The sequence below is a fragment of the Balaenoptera borealis genome, assembly GCF_965194805.1.
Source record: "Balaenoptera borealis genome assembly, chromosome: X".
Classification (NCBI taxonomy): domain Eukaryota; kingdom Metazoa; phylum Chordata; class Mammalia; order Artiodactyla; family Balaenopteridae; genus Balaenoptera; species Balaenoptera borealis.
Genome location: NC_138881.1, coordinates 94,230,751 through 94,247,326, shown reverse-complemented (window position 1 = coordinate 94,247,326; position 16,576 = coordinate 94,230,751). Strand labels below are relative to the sequence as shown.

General features: G+C 39.0%; 1 protein-coding gene across 2 annotated transcripts in view; it reads right to left on the bottom strand.

Annotated features, from left to right (window-relative positions):
• PAK3 (p21 (RAC1) activated kinase 3) overlaps window positions 1–16,576 on the bottom strand; it is a 277,117-nt gene that overhangs the window by 62,280 nt on the left and 198,261 nt on the right. For both annotated transcript variants that reach the window (XM_082377247.1, XM_082377246.1), the window contains 4 exons: window positions 11,339–11,439; window positions 6,838–6,882; window positions 5,539–5,692; window positions 3,957–3,994 (listed from right to left, as the gene is read on the bottom strand). In XM_082377247.1, the coding sequence (XP_082233373.1) occupies window positions 3,957–3,994; window positions 5,539–5,692; window positions 6,838–6,882; window positions 11,339–11,439 (338 nt within the window). The remainder of the gene's footprint in view (window positions 1–3,956; window positions 3,995–5,538; window positions 5,693–6,837; window positions 6,883–11,338; window positions 11,440–16,576) is intronic.

Genomic DNA, 16,576 nt, shown 5'->3' with positions numbered 1-16,576 from the left:
AATTATATTGCCATTAGTTTAACACATTTAGTGAATATAACATTGTTTCTATTTTGATTCCCACCCAGGCTACTAGAAGATGCCAAAACTTGTGAGCAATTCAGGCTACGTCGAGAAGGGGTAGTCAATCCCATTAAATCACATCCTGTAGAATAGCTAGGTCTACTGGGAGAGTTTCTAATGCAACAAAAGCACAAGCAGTGTGAAGTGCAATCTCCCCCTAGAGCCATAAGGAGAACACAAGGTGCAATTCCCCAGTCCCAAGTTACTGAGCCCCAAAGAAGTGATCCAACCTGACCTTAGGGGTCTAAATTCAGTTCATTCAATCAATAGAAACCCAGCTTTACTCAAGTAGCCTAATCAATCATCTCCATCTGGAAGTCTTGCCAAACCTTCGAACTCAAACTGTCCAGTAGGAAACTCAGCATCTTCTCCCAGAAATATGCATCTCCTGAAAGATAATACCCTCATCTTTTTGGCCACCCACATAGCATCCAAAGCCTGCAATCATCTCTGACCTCAACCTTTCCTTCAACATCTAATCAATAACCTAAACATCTTTGGAATTTAAATCTAATCTCCATTCCCACTGCCACTATCTCACGTAGGCCCTCATCACCTCTGGCCTTGGATGCTTGCGATGTTTCCCCAGTCAGTCTCCCTGAATCCAGTCTTACCTTCTGTCCTTAATTCATTCTGGACATTTGCGATCAGATCACTCTTCTAAAGCATAAGCTTTAATCACCTAACTCTCCTGCTCCACAAAACTTCAAGGGCTTCCCACTGTACACTTACATAGGCCAGATTCCTTAGAATACCATTTAAGGGCTTCTATGATTTGGCTCCAACTTAACTTTCAAGGCTTAACTCCTATGATTCCTTTTCTCGCATCTCAGTCTTCATTCAGACCCATACCCCCTTGTCCCCTTGCTCTTTTCACTACCCTGCCCTTTATCATGCTTTCCCTTTGCTTAGAATGCCCTTCCTTATCTTCACAGATCCAAATCGCATCTGACCTTCAAGATCTAGTTCAAATTCCACGTTTTCTATGAAGCATTTTCTAATTCAATATTCAACAAATACATACCAAGTGTCTATTTTGTACTAGGCACTGAGCTTAAGCCCCTGAAGATGAGGGCCTGCTTCCTTTTCCCTCCTCAGCTAAAAGTAAGCTCCTTTCTTTGAATTCTCATAGCGCATGGACATATTTTATGGTATGTAACATGATCCATATGGTACTGTGCTTCTTTATTTCATACTTCTCTTCCCTTACCAGACTGAGCTCTAAATTTCCTAGTGCTTATAAGGAGGCACTTGATAAATACATGTTAAATAAGTGAATATCCAGTTGTTTTATCTCCAAACAGTGGGTTCATGAGTTTTCTTTTTCTGATCTGACGGAATATTTTGAACATTATGTAGATTTAGTTTTAATTCTGCAAGTAAAACCAATAGAAGCAAGTTTAAAAAAAAGGCCAATATCCTAGGAGCTATAAGCTGTTTACAAAAATGAAAACCAACACACAGACTATCCTAGCAGGTTGGTGTTTAAAATAACTGACGACCTGAAAAGATAACAACTATTTCTTTGTCAAGATACTTATCTAGTATCGCACAATAATGACAGTAATTAAATCAAGGGAGGTAAGTTATGTGTTGCTTATGGAAGGTTGGTATTTTTGTCTTTCCCAGTTTGCTATTATCTCCCTTCACGTGCTGTTTTCAGTGAGGCCCAGGAAGCTGTCACGGCAAAGAAGCAAAAGGAGGGCAATGACCAGTGAGAAAAGAAGGGCTACATTCTGCTCTGTTCTGAGAATTCTGAACAAGGCATCAGTACCATGGCCTCAGACAAGTCTCATGCATGGAGAGAATGAGTTTTCGTCTTTGTTGCCATCTACAAATAGTAGCAATAGTAGCTTACATTTAATAAACACATAGTATGTGCTAGGTAATGTACTAAGTATATTATATGCATTAGCATATTCAATATTCATACAAGTTTTAGGAGGTAGGTACTGTTATTATTCCCAGTTAAAGGCTGAGGAAAGAGAGGGTCACAGAAGCTGAGCCACTTTCTCAAAGTGGCTCAGCTTGTAAGTGGAGGAATAAGACTAAACACCTATGCCCAGAGCCTTTACTCTTTTAGGTTTTCTTTTTAGTTGTGGTAAAATAGATATAACATAAAATTTACCATCTTAACCGTTTGTAAGTGTATAGTCCAGGGGTGTTACATATATTCATACTGTTTTGCATCCATCCCTGCTATCCATCTCCAGAATTCTTTTCATCTTGCAAAACTAAAACTTTGTACCCATTAAACAACACCACCCCATTTCCACCTCACCCAGCAATCACTTTCTGTATCTATGATATTGACTACTCTAGATACCTCATATAGGTAGAATCATACGGTATTTGTCTTTTTGTGACTGGATTATTTCACTTAGCATAATGTCTTAAAGGTTCATCCATGTTGTAGCCTATGTAAGGATTTCCTTCCTTTTTAAGGCTGAATAATATTCCATTGTATGGATAGACCACTTTTGTTTATTCGTTCATCTGTTGATGGACACTTGGGTTGCTTCCACCTTCTGGTTGCTATGAGTAATGCTGCTGTGAATATGGGTGTTCAAATATCTGTTCAAGACCCTGCTTTCAGTTCCTCTGGGTACATATCCAGAAGTGCAACTGCTGGATCATGTGGTAATTCTCTTCTAAATTTTTGAGGCACTGCCATATTATCTCAGAGCCTTTAGTTTTTACCAGAAATGATTTACTGCTGTCACACTGGCTGCCCAGGGTGACATCAAGCAGGCCAGCATTTGTCCTCTATAAAAGGAAGAATCAGCTTGATTATCCATGACTCTGAATAAGCGGTGAGGAAACTTTCACTGATGCTAATTATTTCACTCCAAGGGAAGCAAATGAGGCAGGAAATAATTTCTATCAGGATATCAAAATGAAAATCATGTAAAGGGAAGCCTTGTCTAAGACTGTTTTCTGTGTATGGGTATTCTTTCAGATACTATAGCACTTCCAAGGCCCTTGAGCTAGGTTGCTTATTTTCTAGTCACTTCTCTGATAAAACTATCTATGTGACTTTGGGCAAAGTCTCACTTTGTTGGAACAGGTGACACCAAAAGATGTAGTGGTATGACCTTAGACAAGTTATTTCACCTCTCTGAACCACATCTGTAAAATGGAGACAATTATAAGACTTACCTAATTGGGTTGTAGGAATGGTTAAGTGAATACAAAGTATTATTAGCCTAGTGCCTGGCACATTTGTTCAGTAAAGAGAAGTTTCTATCATTATGATGATTATTTTCAAGATTCTGTTATGTAAAAGAAATAGAAACATTTGTCTATGTAAAGACTTATGCGTGAATTTTCATAGTAGCTTTATTTATAAACGCCCAAAACTGTAAACAGTCTAGAAATCCTTCAATGGGTAAATTGTTAAATAGCAGTAGAGCCATACCACGGAATACTACTTAGCAATAAAAAGGAACAAGCTATTGATACAATACAACAACTTGGATGAATCCTAAGAGCATTATGCTGAGAGAAAAACCAATCTCAAAAGGACATATACTGTATTCTTTCATGTACACTTGAAATGTCCAGAAAGACAAATCTATAAAACCAGATTAGTGATGGCCTAGGGCTAGGGTGGGGTGGATGGGGGTTAACTCTAGGCAGACCTGGGAGATCTTATTGGGGTGATGAAAGTGTTCGAAAACTAGATTGTGGTGATGGTAGCACAGGTGTATAAATTTACTAAAACTCATCAAACTGTACACTTAGAAATGGGTGAATTTTATGTATCTAAATTATACCTTTAAAATATTTTTAAAGGATTCTATGTGCATCTAAAAACAGGATCTGCACTATTGTGTTCTGTTGGACCACTGGAAACACCGATCATACAAAACTGCTTTCAATTTTTCACTTACCGAAGGATGGGTTGCTATGTATCCGTGTGCGCTTTTATCTGAAAAGTGAAGATAAAGATATTACCTTTGTTCCATAAAGACTGCCTCATTTAGAGACCATGCTTAAAAAAACTGCATGTGTTTGACCAGAAGGAAATTTTCGGATTCAGTATTAAATAGATACTATGACAAATGACTAGTTTTACTTAAAATAGCTCACACCCTTACATCATCACCATATTCTCGCCACCCCATTTTATAGATCTTAATGAAGGCCTCCAGTGAATCTCATCTACACTGAGGAATGTTGAGATAACCTACTCCTGACTGGCATGATTTTACACGTCTATATCCAGAATTTCTCCCCGACTTCCTCCTTCCCTCTCCTCCTCCCTCCCTCATTTCCCTTCCTCCCTTCCACCCTTCCTTCCTTTCCCCTTCCCTTCCTCCCTTCCACCCTTCCTTCCTTTCCCCTTCCCTTCCTCCCCTTCCCCTCCTATGCTATTAGTTAGCCTCAACACGAGAGCGTCAAGAAAACATATGGTGAGTTTCAGAATAGAGCAATAACTCAGATACTGTCGAGTTCTAACATAGTTTTTTCAGGATTTCATCTTTATAAACGGAGAGAATTCGACACATAAAAACAAAAGGGTTAAAAAGCAGTGGCAACGTGGAATAAAGAACAAATTCTGAAAATGTGCCCTGTACTAAAACCAATGCCAAGAGGTAGGGGCTCTTTATAGCTGGAGCACTAATGATAGTATCCTCTTCTTTCTTTAGATGTAAAATAATAAATTGTTTTAGAGACGCAACCCAGATCATCTTTTTCACAACGCAAAATAATTGCTTGGTATATTTTTTCAGTTGCTTACAATGCAAATTTGGACATAAAACCTTCAAAGGCTGGGTCTACAGGCTAGCAAATGAAGTCGAGATATGGCAGGAACGTGGCCATGTCAATCTCTTATAAATACCAAGACGTGATTTCTTTTTTAAAGTCTGATTTTGCGGTCAGATCAAAATAACCCAGCAACCACAAAATTTGTTCTGTGTCATCACGGTGCATGCAATTCAGTGAATCTAAGGGATAAAATAAATTTCAAGAGACCAGGGTTTGATCCAGACACCTCTTACTTCCTAAACGCATGACAAGGCCTGATCCTAAGTGACTCAGTGTCTTCATGCCAGTGAAGAGACAAAACAACAATTGTGATTGCTGATTCAAACTGACAACTACTGCTTCACTGAACAATTTCCTTATTTGAGTTCTAAAATCACCCAAGTACTGTAAATCTCCTAACATCAACTTCAACTTCCAACTCATCTTTTGGTTGACTTATGTTGAAGTTGTTCAGAAAAGGAACTTGAACTGGCTTCGAATACCCTCCAGGCATTCTGTTCTAATCCTGAGGTTCTGAGATTGGAATTACTTCTTCACTTTTTTTTTTTTTTTTTTTTGGCTGCACCGCGCAGCTTTTGGGATCTTGGTTCCAGACCAGGGATCAAACCCGGGCCCCCTGCCATGGAAGCGCAGAGTCCTAACCACTGGACCACCAGGGAAGTCCCACTTCTTCACTTTTTGATATCCTAGATTTACTCTTACCTCCTGACGTAAAGCTCATGTACTTCTGGTTGTTGACTGTTTCTTTGGAATCATAGAATTTGAGAACATCTAGAACGGCTTGGGGGTTCTTCTTCTGTTCCAGCTTTGTTATGTTGGAGGTTTGGAGTAATCGTGCCCATTGCTCAGGAATTCCCTGTGGACAACCAAAGGGAAAGAATCGCAGCTCAGAACATTCAGCAGCTGCATTTTCATGTGCCAGTAAAGTTCTTCACCAAGAAGCCCATGCTACCTGTAGGATTACACTTGGGAAACTGAAGTTACACTCTAGATTTAAAGTTAGTAACTTAATAATGCAATCATTCTCTTCTCTAATTAAAACACATAGGTAAAACTAGGATCCAACTTAAAAAGGGTGGGTGGGAGTATGACTGTGATAGAAAAAAAAAAGCGCATGAAAATCACCTCCATATTAACTCTGCTCATCCATGAAATGATGTTTACGGCTTAGCTTATTTTTTCTGGCGACTCAGGGCAGACATAGCAAGACTTCTCTAAATTTGTGCACAGCATAGTATAGTGCAGATCAATAGATTTTATATGACTGGAATAACATAAGCTGTTTCTGGGCATGCTGTAATCCGAATATCTTTTAGAATAAAAGTAAAGCCTCACCCTTGGTCAGTTCATACTCTGTGGTTATCAAATGTAATTTTTGAGGGGGGAGTCTAGAGCTTTAATATAAAGGGGGATTGAGAGGAGACAAAAATAGAATCATGGACGAGCAATAACCACAGGGGTGCTAAATAGTAACGTTTTCCCTGCAGCTTTCTCCTCTCCTCCCCCCATCCCCTCCTCCCCACTTCGGTCACTGGCCACATAGAACCTGGGGACAGTGGCAACCGTGCCAAAGCCTTCTGAAAATTTGCAATAATCTGAAGCATTTGGAGCAGAGAGGAGGGAGTGTTTGGCAATCTAACCAAGGAGAATTGCAAAAATTACACAGAGAGGTTAGCTTTGTATTGAGCGTTCAGCATTCTTTCCTACATGTTCGGCCTACAGATGTCCCCATTTCATAATTATCCAACCTCCAAGAGAACTTGGAGCGAGAAACAGACACACTCTTCCTGAAGTGCATCTAGACACAATTGACGTGGCTTTGTCCTATGAAGTCTCGGCAAAACAATGTGTGACGTGGGCCTCCAGAGTTTGGGAATGACAACAGAAAAGTGAGATAAGCCAAGCAACAACTGTACTGCACACACATGAACCTGCTGCTGCAGTGCTATGACATCTCAAAGAAGCACTTTGATGCAAGCTTCTTTTGGGCCTGTGACGCACCTCTGGGAGCTTCCCTGGGCACATCTGTGAGCCATAGAGATCTGGCTGTAATGGACGTAAATAAAGAAAGAAAAGAAAGTTAAAACAGAATGTGGGACAACTTAGAAGGTGGGAGGAGATGAAACCAATGGGTCTGAATGGGGAGGGGTTAATCCCTTCTAAAGTGGGGCGGTTATGAAAATAGGGAGGTATTAACTAAATCAGGGGCAGGACAGGCTACAGGACAACAGATTTAAGAAAACAGAGAAAACAACAATGTTCCAAAGTTTGGATGCATAGTTCCACTTTTGGCCAGATGCTTCCTCCATAAATATGCAATAGTAAGGATTACCATTAAATGACTGGAGAAATTACTAAAAGGCAGAAACATGAATTTGGAGGGAAGAAGGATGGCATCATGAAAAGCTTCAACAATAATTTGTAAGTTGTTTTTACGACTGGGTGATCACAGGTAGCCAACGGCCATGTGATGAACTTACAAATTTCAGTTCCCAATTCTGGTGAACCATTTTCAATTTCACATTGGAAGTGTCTGTATGGCTAAAATTCAAAGAAGAGGTATATGGTGATGCTGAATTTAACCTGTTCTCATTAAGGTGATTCTTCTGTATTTTGGAGCTAAAGTCGTGGCTGGCTTAGAGAAAACTAGATTAAGGATTTCCCACACAGCCAGACTCTATGTTTGAATTTCTTAGACATTTAGACCAGGGAAAGGGAAACCATTTCGTTTCAAAGCATATTATGAATAATCTCCATTTTAATGCCGCAGTTGTAAAGTCCCACTTCCCACAAAATAAGATCAGATATAAGGTAACAGCTTTGTCTAAATAAAGATGATATTTCCAATGCTACAGAAACATGCTTTGACCCAACTGATTTGATTTGGGATACAGGTCTTTGATTCCTGGCATTTGGGGTTACTCCAAGCACAGTGAAAGGACACTTTTACATGCATTCATCACGCAATTTGATGCTAAAGCCTTAAGCCAAAAATTTGAACTCAGGAGCCCATGCATGATCCCAGTTCTGATTCTAAGTGCAATTAATAGCATTTGGTTAATACTGTAATGGCCAAAGGGGTTATTAAGTGTTACAAAACCAGGTATGCATTGCACATAACCACCAGAGCGGACATCACTGGCGTGATCATTACCATAATCATTAGAATATTTGCAGTTATTATACATACTCATGGCACTTCTAAACTTTTGTGATAATAGTCTTGTGATCACTAGACAGCAGGAAAAACTGCTGTCAATTGCAAAAGATCCTCCAGACAACTATACTTACCACGTGACTACACTGCTGACATAATTTCTTTTTTTCCTTTTTTAAGTTGAGATAAACCAGTTCATCAATGAAACCTGACACTTCAATTTGAATGTATGCCATAAAGGCACGTAATCAGAAAGCCATAACTCATTACTCCAAATTGAGGTACAAACCCCAGAAGTCAGATAGCTAATGGAGACCTGGAAGTGTGAGCTTCAGAAGCAGGAGCACATGTCAAGGCCTGACCACGTATGTAATAACAACTAGATGTACATCAAGCTGGGGATTGTCCAGTGTAGCCCAGGAGAATGGCAGCATGATACAACAGGCCAAGCATTTATCTTATCATAAGAAATGATAATTTATATCACTCATACCATTTTTCCCTCTGATTGACTTGAAGCGACCGTCACAGGTCTAGAGGTCTGGAAGGGGGAGTTCTGAAGTATTTGGGACAAAAATGGCAATATAAAGGGTAAGGACTTATAATAGTTTCATACCCCAAATCTCACCTCCCAATCTAATTTTAACCTCAGGGTCCAAGTGTGTGACCAAGTGTACAAGGTTTTATGGGCCAATTAGCCAAAGGGTAAGCACCAAGCAATACACCAAACCAGTGTCCAAATATCCCAAATAACAGGCCCTTGTGAGACAACTGGACTCGACAGTTCCACAAATTGCTCAAAATTCAACCTCAACAACTGTAATGATCAAATTTAGTAATATGTCCCTCCCCTTCCATGTGAACACACGCACACACACACACATACACACACATACACACACATACACACACACAGCCAATTAGTGGTACTGGGGCGATTAAGACCCCATTCTAAATCCTACCAATAAAATGACTTTTAAAAGCTTATTAGCATTTGGTATTTTTAAGGTTAGTAAATATAAATCATAGGTTAAAATAGTAAAAAGAAAAAAGGGCAGAATTTGGTATCTTTAAGAAACAATGTGGGGACAAATAGTTATGAAAGATTATCACAGCGACAATAAAGTACATCAGATTTCCAAATTTAGCCTGTGTCTTATCTATATATTCAGTGGATTTCTAACAATTGCATCCAAACACTTTACTTTATATTAGGTTTTTGGGAGGAGGGGAAAGGTTCTTGTTTGGTTTGGTTCAGTTGCATCAAACTGTTTTTCACAACTGGAAAGATTGCCCATCACACATCCCACCCCACCCTTCTCTGGTTGATTCTTGGGGTTCTAACTGACAGCAAAGAGAAAATGGCTGGTCTCCAGTCAGCAAGATGATGGTGATTCACTTTCCTTCATTTCCATTCAGAACCCATAAAGAACAAAGGAAAAGCTAAAGATAGAGAAATTGTATCAGAAGATGTCAAGCAAGTAGGAAAGAGCGGAAAAAATTTAAAAATTGGAAAGGAACCAGAATATCACATGAGAATAGTGGAGGGGAAAATTTTCACATCAGAAAACAAAAAGGAAGAATAAAAGAACAGAGAAATATGGAATGACAACAATAAAACAGAAGAAAAGATTAAACAGAAGAAAAGCACATGGAAAACAAAAAGGTCAAAACTGGAAAGACAGTTCTTAAAATAAAAAAGGGAAGATTTTTAAGATAAAACTTATAATGATTCAGTGCTTTCACTGTTTCAAACATCAGAAAAAATAGTCATCTCCTTGTTTATGATTTTTTAAAAATCTAAACTTGTTCAGATTATAAAAATATATATAAATATTTTTTGTTTTGGGTGGTGATGATGGTGGTGGTAGTGGTGACAGTGAGGTTATATTTTCTAAGTGTAGCTAACAGAATATTCTCAAATACAGCAAAGAACAGAGGCTGGGCTCAAACTCAAGGCCATTTGAATAATGTCTCTGACTCCAATGATGAAATTGGTTAAACCAGTATCTCAACTTTATCAATGTCAGCACTTCTTAACGTTCTCTTCTGCTTGCTACTGAGAACATACAATCAGCTTACATCACTTTACAAGGCTAAGATGTTTAGTCAGTTTCCATTTCATTCTCACACTGCTTACTTCCGGAATTGAAAAAAGAAGGTAATTTGTCAGTTCAGAAACATGGTTTGATTCTCCAAATCAAATTAATTTGTTCCTTCTTTTTAAAAATTTAATCTTATGACACAGTCTACTCACTAACCATCATGTTATGAAATAGGAAATTTAATTATTTAATACCTAAATTTCTCTCTGGTTTAAGAATCCAAGAATTAATGGTGATGGTTCTATCAAAGATTTTTTTTCCAGAATGCATTCAAAATTACTCATTATCTCAGAATGCACATTTTGATTGAGGTCCTTACTAGTATGAAAAAGTAGTTAATCTTCCTGAGGACATGTTTCTAGCCACGTCTTTTCCTTCATCCATCTAAAAGAAAGATGCCAGATCTTTAAAAAAAAAAAAGGTATAAAATATCATAGATCTGAGATCATGTGCTATTTGAGCACTAAAAATATCCAAAGAAAGACTGGATCTATAGCTATAGTCTTTCTGGAGAATTCTTATTGGTATTTATTGTGCATTATGTGTATATATTATATTTGTATATATGTGTGTGTGTGTATATATATATATATATATATATATATATATATATATATATATATACACACACACACATATATACAAATATAAAGTAAGCATATAACCACTAAAACATACGATACAGCCATCAATATTTCTTCCTGAAACATGGGGTCTGTTGTTTTGAATGTCTACAAAATATACCTGTAAATAAGCCTAAAAATAAGCTATGTTCTTGAAATCAAAGGGAAGAAAAGGTCAGTTTTACAGAGATTTTTGGTTAGTGTGGTTAACTTATCTGGGTAATCCAGGTTCCATTGTAAAGCCTGAATTATTCAGATAGACTGTCTTCACTGGCCAAGTTGAGTCAGTGGTTCTCTGATTCACTTCAAGTGATAAAGAACAGGCTCAAGCTGAGTCTCTCTGGACTACATCTCCTGTGCCATGGTAAATTAGCATTTTCAATCAAGTTGAAGGCTAACCGCGATCAGACGTTTTTGTTAAGATGGACAAAATAATTTTGCCAATACTCTTGCCACTCTCTAGTTCCATCTGTGATTGTCTAGGCAAAGTCCACCTTCCTTGAAATCACCAAAGACATCAAGTCTGACATTTTGGGACGTGGCAATTCTTCCTTCAAACCTATTTTCACAAAGGAATCTTTTCATGCCTTACAAAACAAAATAAGGAGCTTACTTACAGTGAATTCCCCGGTGACTGCATCAAACCCCACATGAATCGTATGTTCAAAGTCTGAAGGAAGAGAGATCTCTGGGCGTTCTTTCTCTTTCTTCTTATTGGCTAAAGGCAAAATGTTAACATGTATTTATTTGGGATACAGTTTTGGCATCCATAAGTTGTACAATTAGGTTCATCAAAATAATTACAAAGTTGAAAGACAATTGAGTCCAACACAATTATAACAATATTTAACTCCAGAATTTATAATTTTATTTAAATAAATGGCTGAGAGTTTGACAAAATGCTATGTCCAAATAATTTACAAATTTCCAAATCCAATTCAAACAAAACTTGCAGTCGAACTGATTTATGTCCTTTACCAGTCTAATGATGTAATCAGCAGGTATCTAGGTATACTGTGTTTAACTGGTCTTGCTGGATCAAATACCACTTACTATAGAAGAAATTCATTAGACTCAAGTCAAGCTAAGCCTTACTATTAGAAAGAAAGAATAGAAAAGTGCTTAAGCTATCTATAAAAGTGTTATGAATTGTTTCTATTTTAAACCATAGCTAAATATCAAGTAACTAGAACTTTAATTTACACGTTTACATTATGAAGCGTAGCTTAATAGGCTCTTGGTCTTCTTTCAATGAGAATACTATTGCAAAGCAATAACTTTGCTAGTAAAAAACAAAACACAAATTGTTGCTTTTTACTGAATTAATTTTATTGAGTTCTTAGAAACCTCAAACCAATTCCTTGGTTTAGTCATTTTAGTTTGTGGCTATTTTTCCATGTCCCTATAAATTTTGTCATAGTAGCCATTCAAAATCATTGTCCTCAAGTAGCAGATTATTCATAGTGACACAATTATGAAGAAATACATCAATAGTTAATAAATCAAAAGCCTTTAAAGGTATAATCACTGAAGAAATTAAGTTAGGAACTGTAATGAAATTAGTCTATCTCAAAAGAGATCCCAGGAGGAAGTTATTATGGAAACATTGTAAAATGGCATTTACTAGCTTCCGTAATAGACAGAGCAGCAAATTTGAGCATGTATCTCTGATATGGCTGCATTTCACAGTCAAAAAAATAATACTCACCCTAATACTGGGTAAGTCAGCATGAACCAGTTTTGCCCAATTGATACCAACCAACTTTAGAGTTGCCAGGGTGGCAAATTTAGAACATTCTGGTTCAAACAGATGTTTCCTTGGCCTCAATTTCAGACAACATTTAATTAACCATAATGGATTACTGGTTTTGTGGGTTACCCAGGACAAATTTTAAATTCAAAACATTTCATGTTCAAATGTCATTCGTATGGCTTATTTTCACTTTCTACTCTCTCTCACTGTTCCATATCGCCAGCCAGAGGACAGAGATATGGGACAGAAATATGGAAATTCAAGTAGTAAGAGGATTAAGATACAGGATTAAGAAAGAAAGGTTGGGTTGCGGGGGGACAAGGGTCACTCAAAGTCTTTGCCTGGCCATGGACACATTTAGGACTCATTTTGAAAAGTATATATGTGCCATCTAACTTCAATTCAGCATGGATTCCACATTTACAGTGAGCCTACTTTATTGACTATCATTTTAACTGAACATTAGAGTTTTGGGTAGGTACTTCTACTTCCCTGCATGTTTATGGACTGTAGCTACCATTTATACTTGTTCACCTACCATTTTTACTTGTCCAGAAAGGCAAACAGAACAATCAGCTTTCTGTTCTTGCCACTCCACTGAACATGTCCCAGCTACTCCTGTAATCGTTTTCTTATTTTCCTCTTTCCTGATCTCCCATCCATGTTGGACATGGCTAACCGTCTCTCTTTATACTTCCTTGACAATGTGGTCTGATTCTCCTCCTCCCTCAGTGACCATTCTTCATTTGATGGGCATCTTTTCTTCTGCCTTTCCTGGTGCAGTCTTTGGCATTCATTTCTCTTGGATGGCATTCACTCCCAGATACTAACTCATGTTGGGTAATTCCCTAATCTGCGGTTGGCAGGGGTAGATACAGATTTTGTGGGACCAAAGACTTTATGTAATTTGAGAGGAAAGCTCCCTTTAGGTAAAAACAATACAAAATTGCTAGGGCTTCTTCTAGAGCCTTGGAAGAGTCCCAGGCAAGTGAGAAACTCTGAATAAGCAGCTTTATTCACTTCATAGTAAATCTACTCTGGTGGTTGGTGGCCTTTTTGGTGTCAAAGATCACTCTGAAAAATCTGAAGAAAGCTGTGGTACTTCTGTCTATAAAATTGCACTATACACACATATACACAATTTTGCATATAGCTTCAGAGGTTCAAAATTCCCCTGGGCTCTAGGTTAAGAACCCCTAGCTTAATCTCCATCTCTAATCATTGTATCAACTTGCATCCATGACCTCTCTTGCCAGCAAACAGGCTCTCCCTACTTCTCCATTAGCAATGGCTGCACAATTGAAGCCTGTTGACTTAGACGTAAACACTCCACTTCAGCTGAGCTATGTGAATCAGCCTAATGGGGTCTCCCTAAGGCCAGCCTGTTGCCAGTCCCTTACCAGCCTAATTATGCCATTCTCTTCACACAGGACAAAGCGTAACAGAGGCAGGAAGCCCACACTTGCTCCTCCTTCAGTGTCCATGTTCTCGGTGAAATGATAAGCACTCACCACCCAGATCAGAAAAGGATTAAGGCCTTGGACTCCTCCTCTTTGGGAGGCTCTAAGCAATGAAAAGATTATGACCTTCTCTCTCAAATAAAAGCAATACTAAAGCATAAAAAGGGAAGGAAGCCCCAAAAGTTCTGATGTTCCTATGATGATTAATTTAAGTCTTTAACAAAACTACTCTATATCCCAAATCAAAATGCTTTCACATTTTGGGTGCCCCGATGTGCTGGGCCTTAGGCACATGCTTACTCTGGCTTTTGGTTATTTCGGCCCTGGCCCAACTGTCCAAATCATAAACTTGGGAGCTTCTTTGACTCCTACTTTAATTCTACCGTAATCAGTCATCACGTTCTATTTCCCAAACTCATTTTGGATCCATCTCCTTCCTTTCAGCTCCACAAACCATCATCTTAGTCCAAGGCACCGGCATTTTTCACCTGGTCTTACTACCTCCAATTTTGCCCCCTGCAATTCATTACTCTGTGGCCGGAGTAATCTTTTGAAATATATATATCTGCCCGCATTCCTGCCTGTAAGATCCTTCAATGGCTCCCCACTAACCAGAAGTTCAGAGTTCATTCTCCTTAGCACGCTAGCCAAGGGCCTGCTTAATCTGCCCCCAGCATACCTCTCTACTGTCTATTCTTGCTATGGCCCCCGCTGTTCCATACCCATTTCATGCTCCCTCAACTGCCAAGCTTTTCTCTTACTGCCAAGCTTTTACACATGCTACACGGAGGCCTGGGAAGTCTTACTTCTTAACGCCCCACATCTGCGCCCATTAGTCCTTTATCTTGAAGACTCACTCTTGTGTTCCCTCTCCTTTGGCAAGTCTTTTCCTGTCTTCCCTCTGCAGACAAAATTGATTGCCCTTCTCTTCATGCTCCCAGAGAGCTACCCAGTGTGTACTCTGAGTTTGGCCCTTATTAACACTGAATTGTCATTTCTTCTTTACATACCTATCTCTCTAGCTAAAATCTGAGATATTTGACGGCAGAGACTGTATCTTATTCATTCTCACATTCCCTAGCACCTGGCTTATGTCTGCACACGTAATCACTCTCATCTACGGAATATTCACCATGTGCAAAGTGCTTCTAGGGTTATCTCATTTAATCTCCACCACAATCTTATAAGGCAGGCATTATTATTGTATTATTATTGTTTTATAGATGAGGAAAGTAAGACTCAGTGAAGTTAAACCACATATCCAAGATTACACAGCTGGCAGGTGTCAGAGCCAGGATCTGAACCTAGGTCTCAATTGTGTCTACAGAACCTAAGCTCTTAATAGCTACACTATTTATTGCTCAGTAGCATTAAAAGAAAACCTCAATAGGTTTGAGCTGTTAGTCTTCAGTAAATGGTTAGTGGCTGAATGGAGACTGGCTGAGAACTTTTTTCTTTTTTTTCTTTTAAGGAATACTAAAACGTCTGTATCTCCCCCAGAAAATTCTGTGAGCAGTGGTTGTTTATATTAAGACTCATCCTAACCTGAATCTTGGGCTCATAAGATGCGGCCTGATCACCTCTGGGTTGATATTTGCAGAGAGCAGAAGAACAAATGAGTACCACTTTCTAAGTGTGTCAACCATATTCTACAGGAACCTAGAGCGAAGGCCACAAATTGCTGACTAGACCCCAGATTACAAATGGTGTTTGGCACTGGGACCCTCTGCCTGCTCATGGTTCTGGCTGTTACTCCGGGGGCCAGCTAATCTCTCCAGAATCTCTCATCCTGACATCTTTCCCCATCCCACTACATTTTAAAGAAAGAGAAGTCATCTGTCATCCCCTATACACCCCGACCCCAACGTTCTGCATTTCTCTAGTGATTAGGGCTTACTCCATTAAAATCTCCCCCTACACCTTCACTTCAACCTCTTCATTAAATGCACTGTTGACTTCTTGCCTTAGGTTCTCAAACTTCACTGTGCATCACTCTCATGTGGGAAACTTCAAAAAAGTAAGAGAGAGAGAGAGAGAGAGAGATTTCAGAGCCCTGCCCCCAGAGATTCAGATTTAGTCTGGGGTAGACCTCAGCACCTTTAATTTTTAAACACCCTCCGGTATTTCTATTAAGCAGCTGGGGTTGAGAAAAATAATTTTAAACCCTACTATCCAACGAAGGTATCACTTCCTCAGATAATCCTGATGGACGCTGATGGTTCTTCCCCATTCCAAGTCTTTAGGTCCGGGGGAATGGAGAAGGGCAGAGTTTCCTCATTTTTATTCCATATTGTTTATTTGAGATCAGTACTTCTGCACTTTCCTACAAAGCCCCCTCCTTTGAGGTTACTGCCATTTAGTTCTCCTGGCCAAGTCCTCTTATCCACTGAGGACTTTGGCTCCCAGTATTGCTTCCGACACTCAGTGCTGCCATCTCTCTGTGAAACGTAATATACAAATGGACACCTCTTTCATACACACCCTCTCCTTTTAACTCCTTGACCTCCCTCAGCTCTAATGAACTTCATCTCCTTTCCACTTCTTCAATCCACTCCCATGGCCACCATTAAACCAGTGGTCCTCAACCAGGGCTGCTCATCAGAATAACCCGTAGAGTTTCATAAAAATCCCAACAGCTTGGG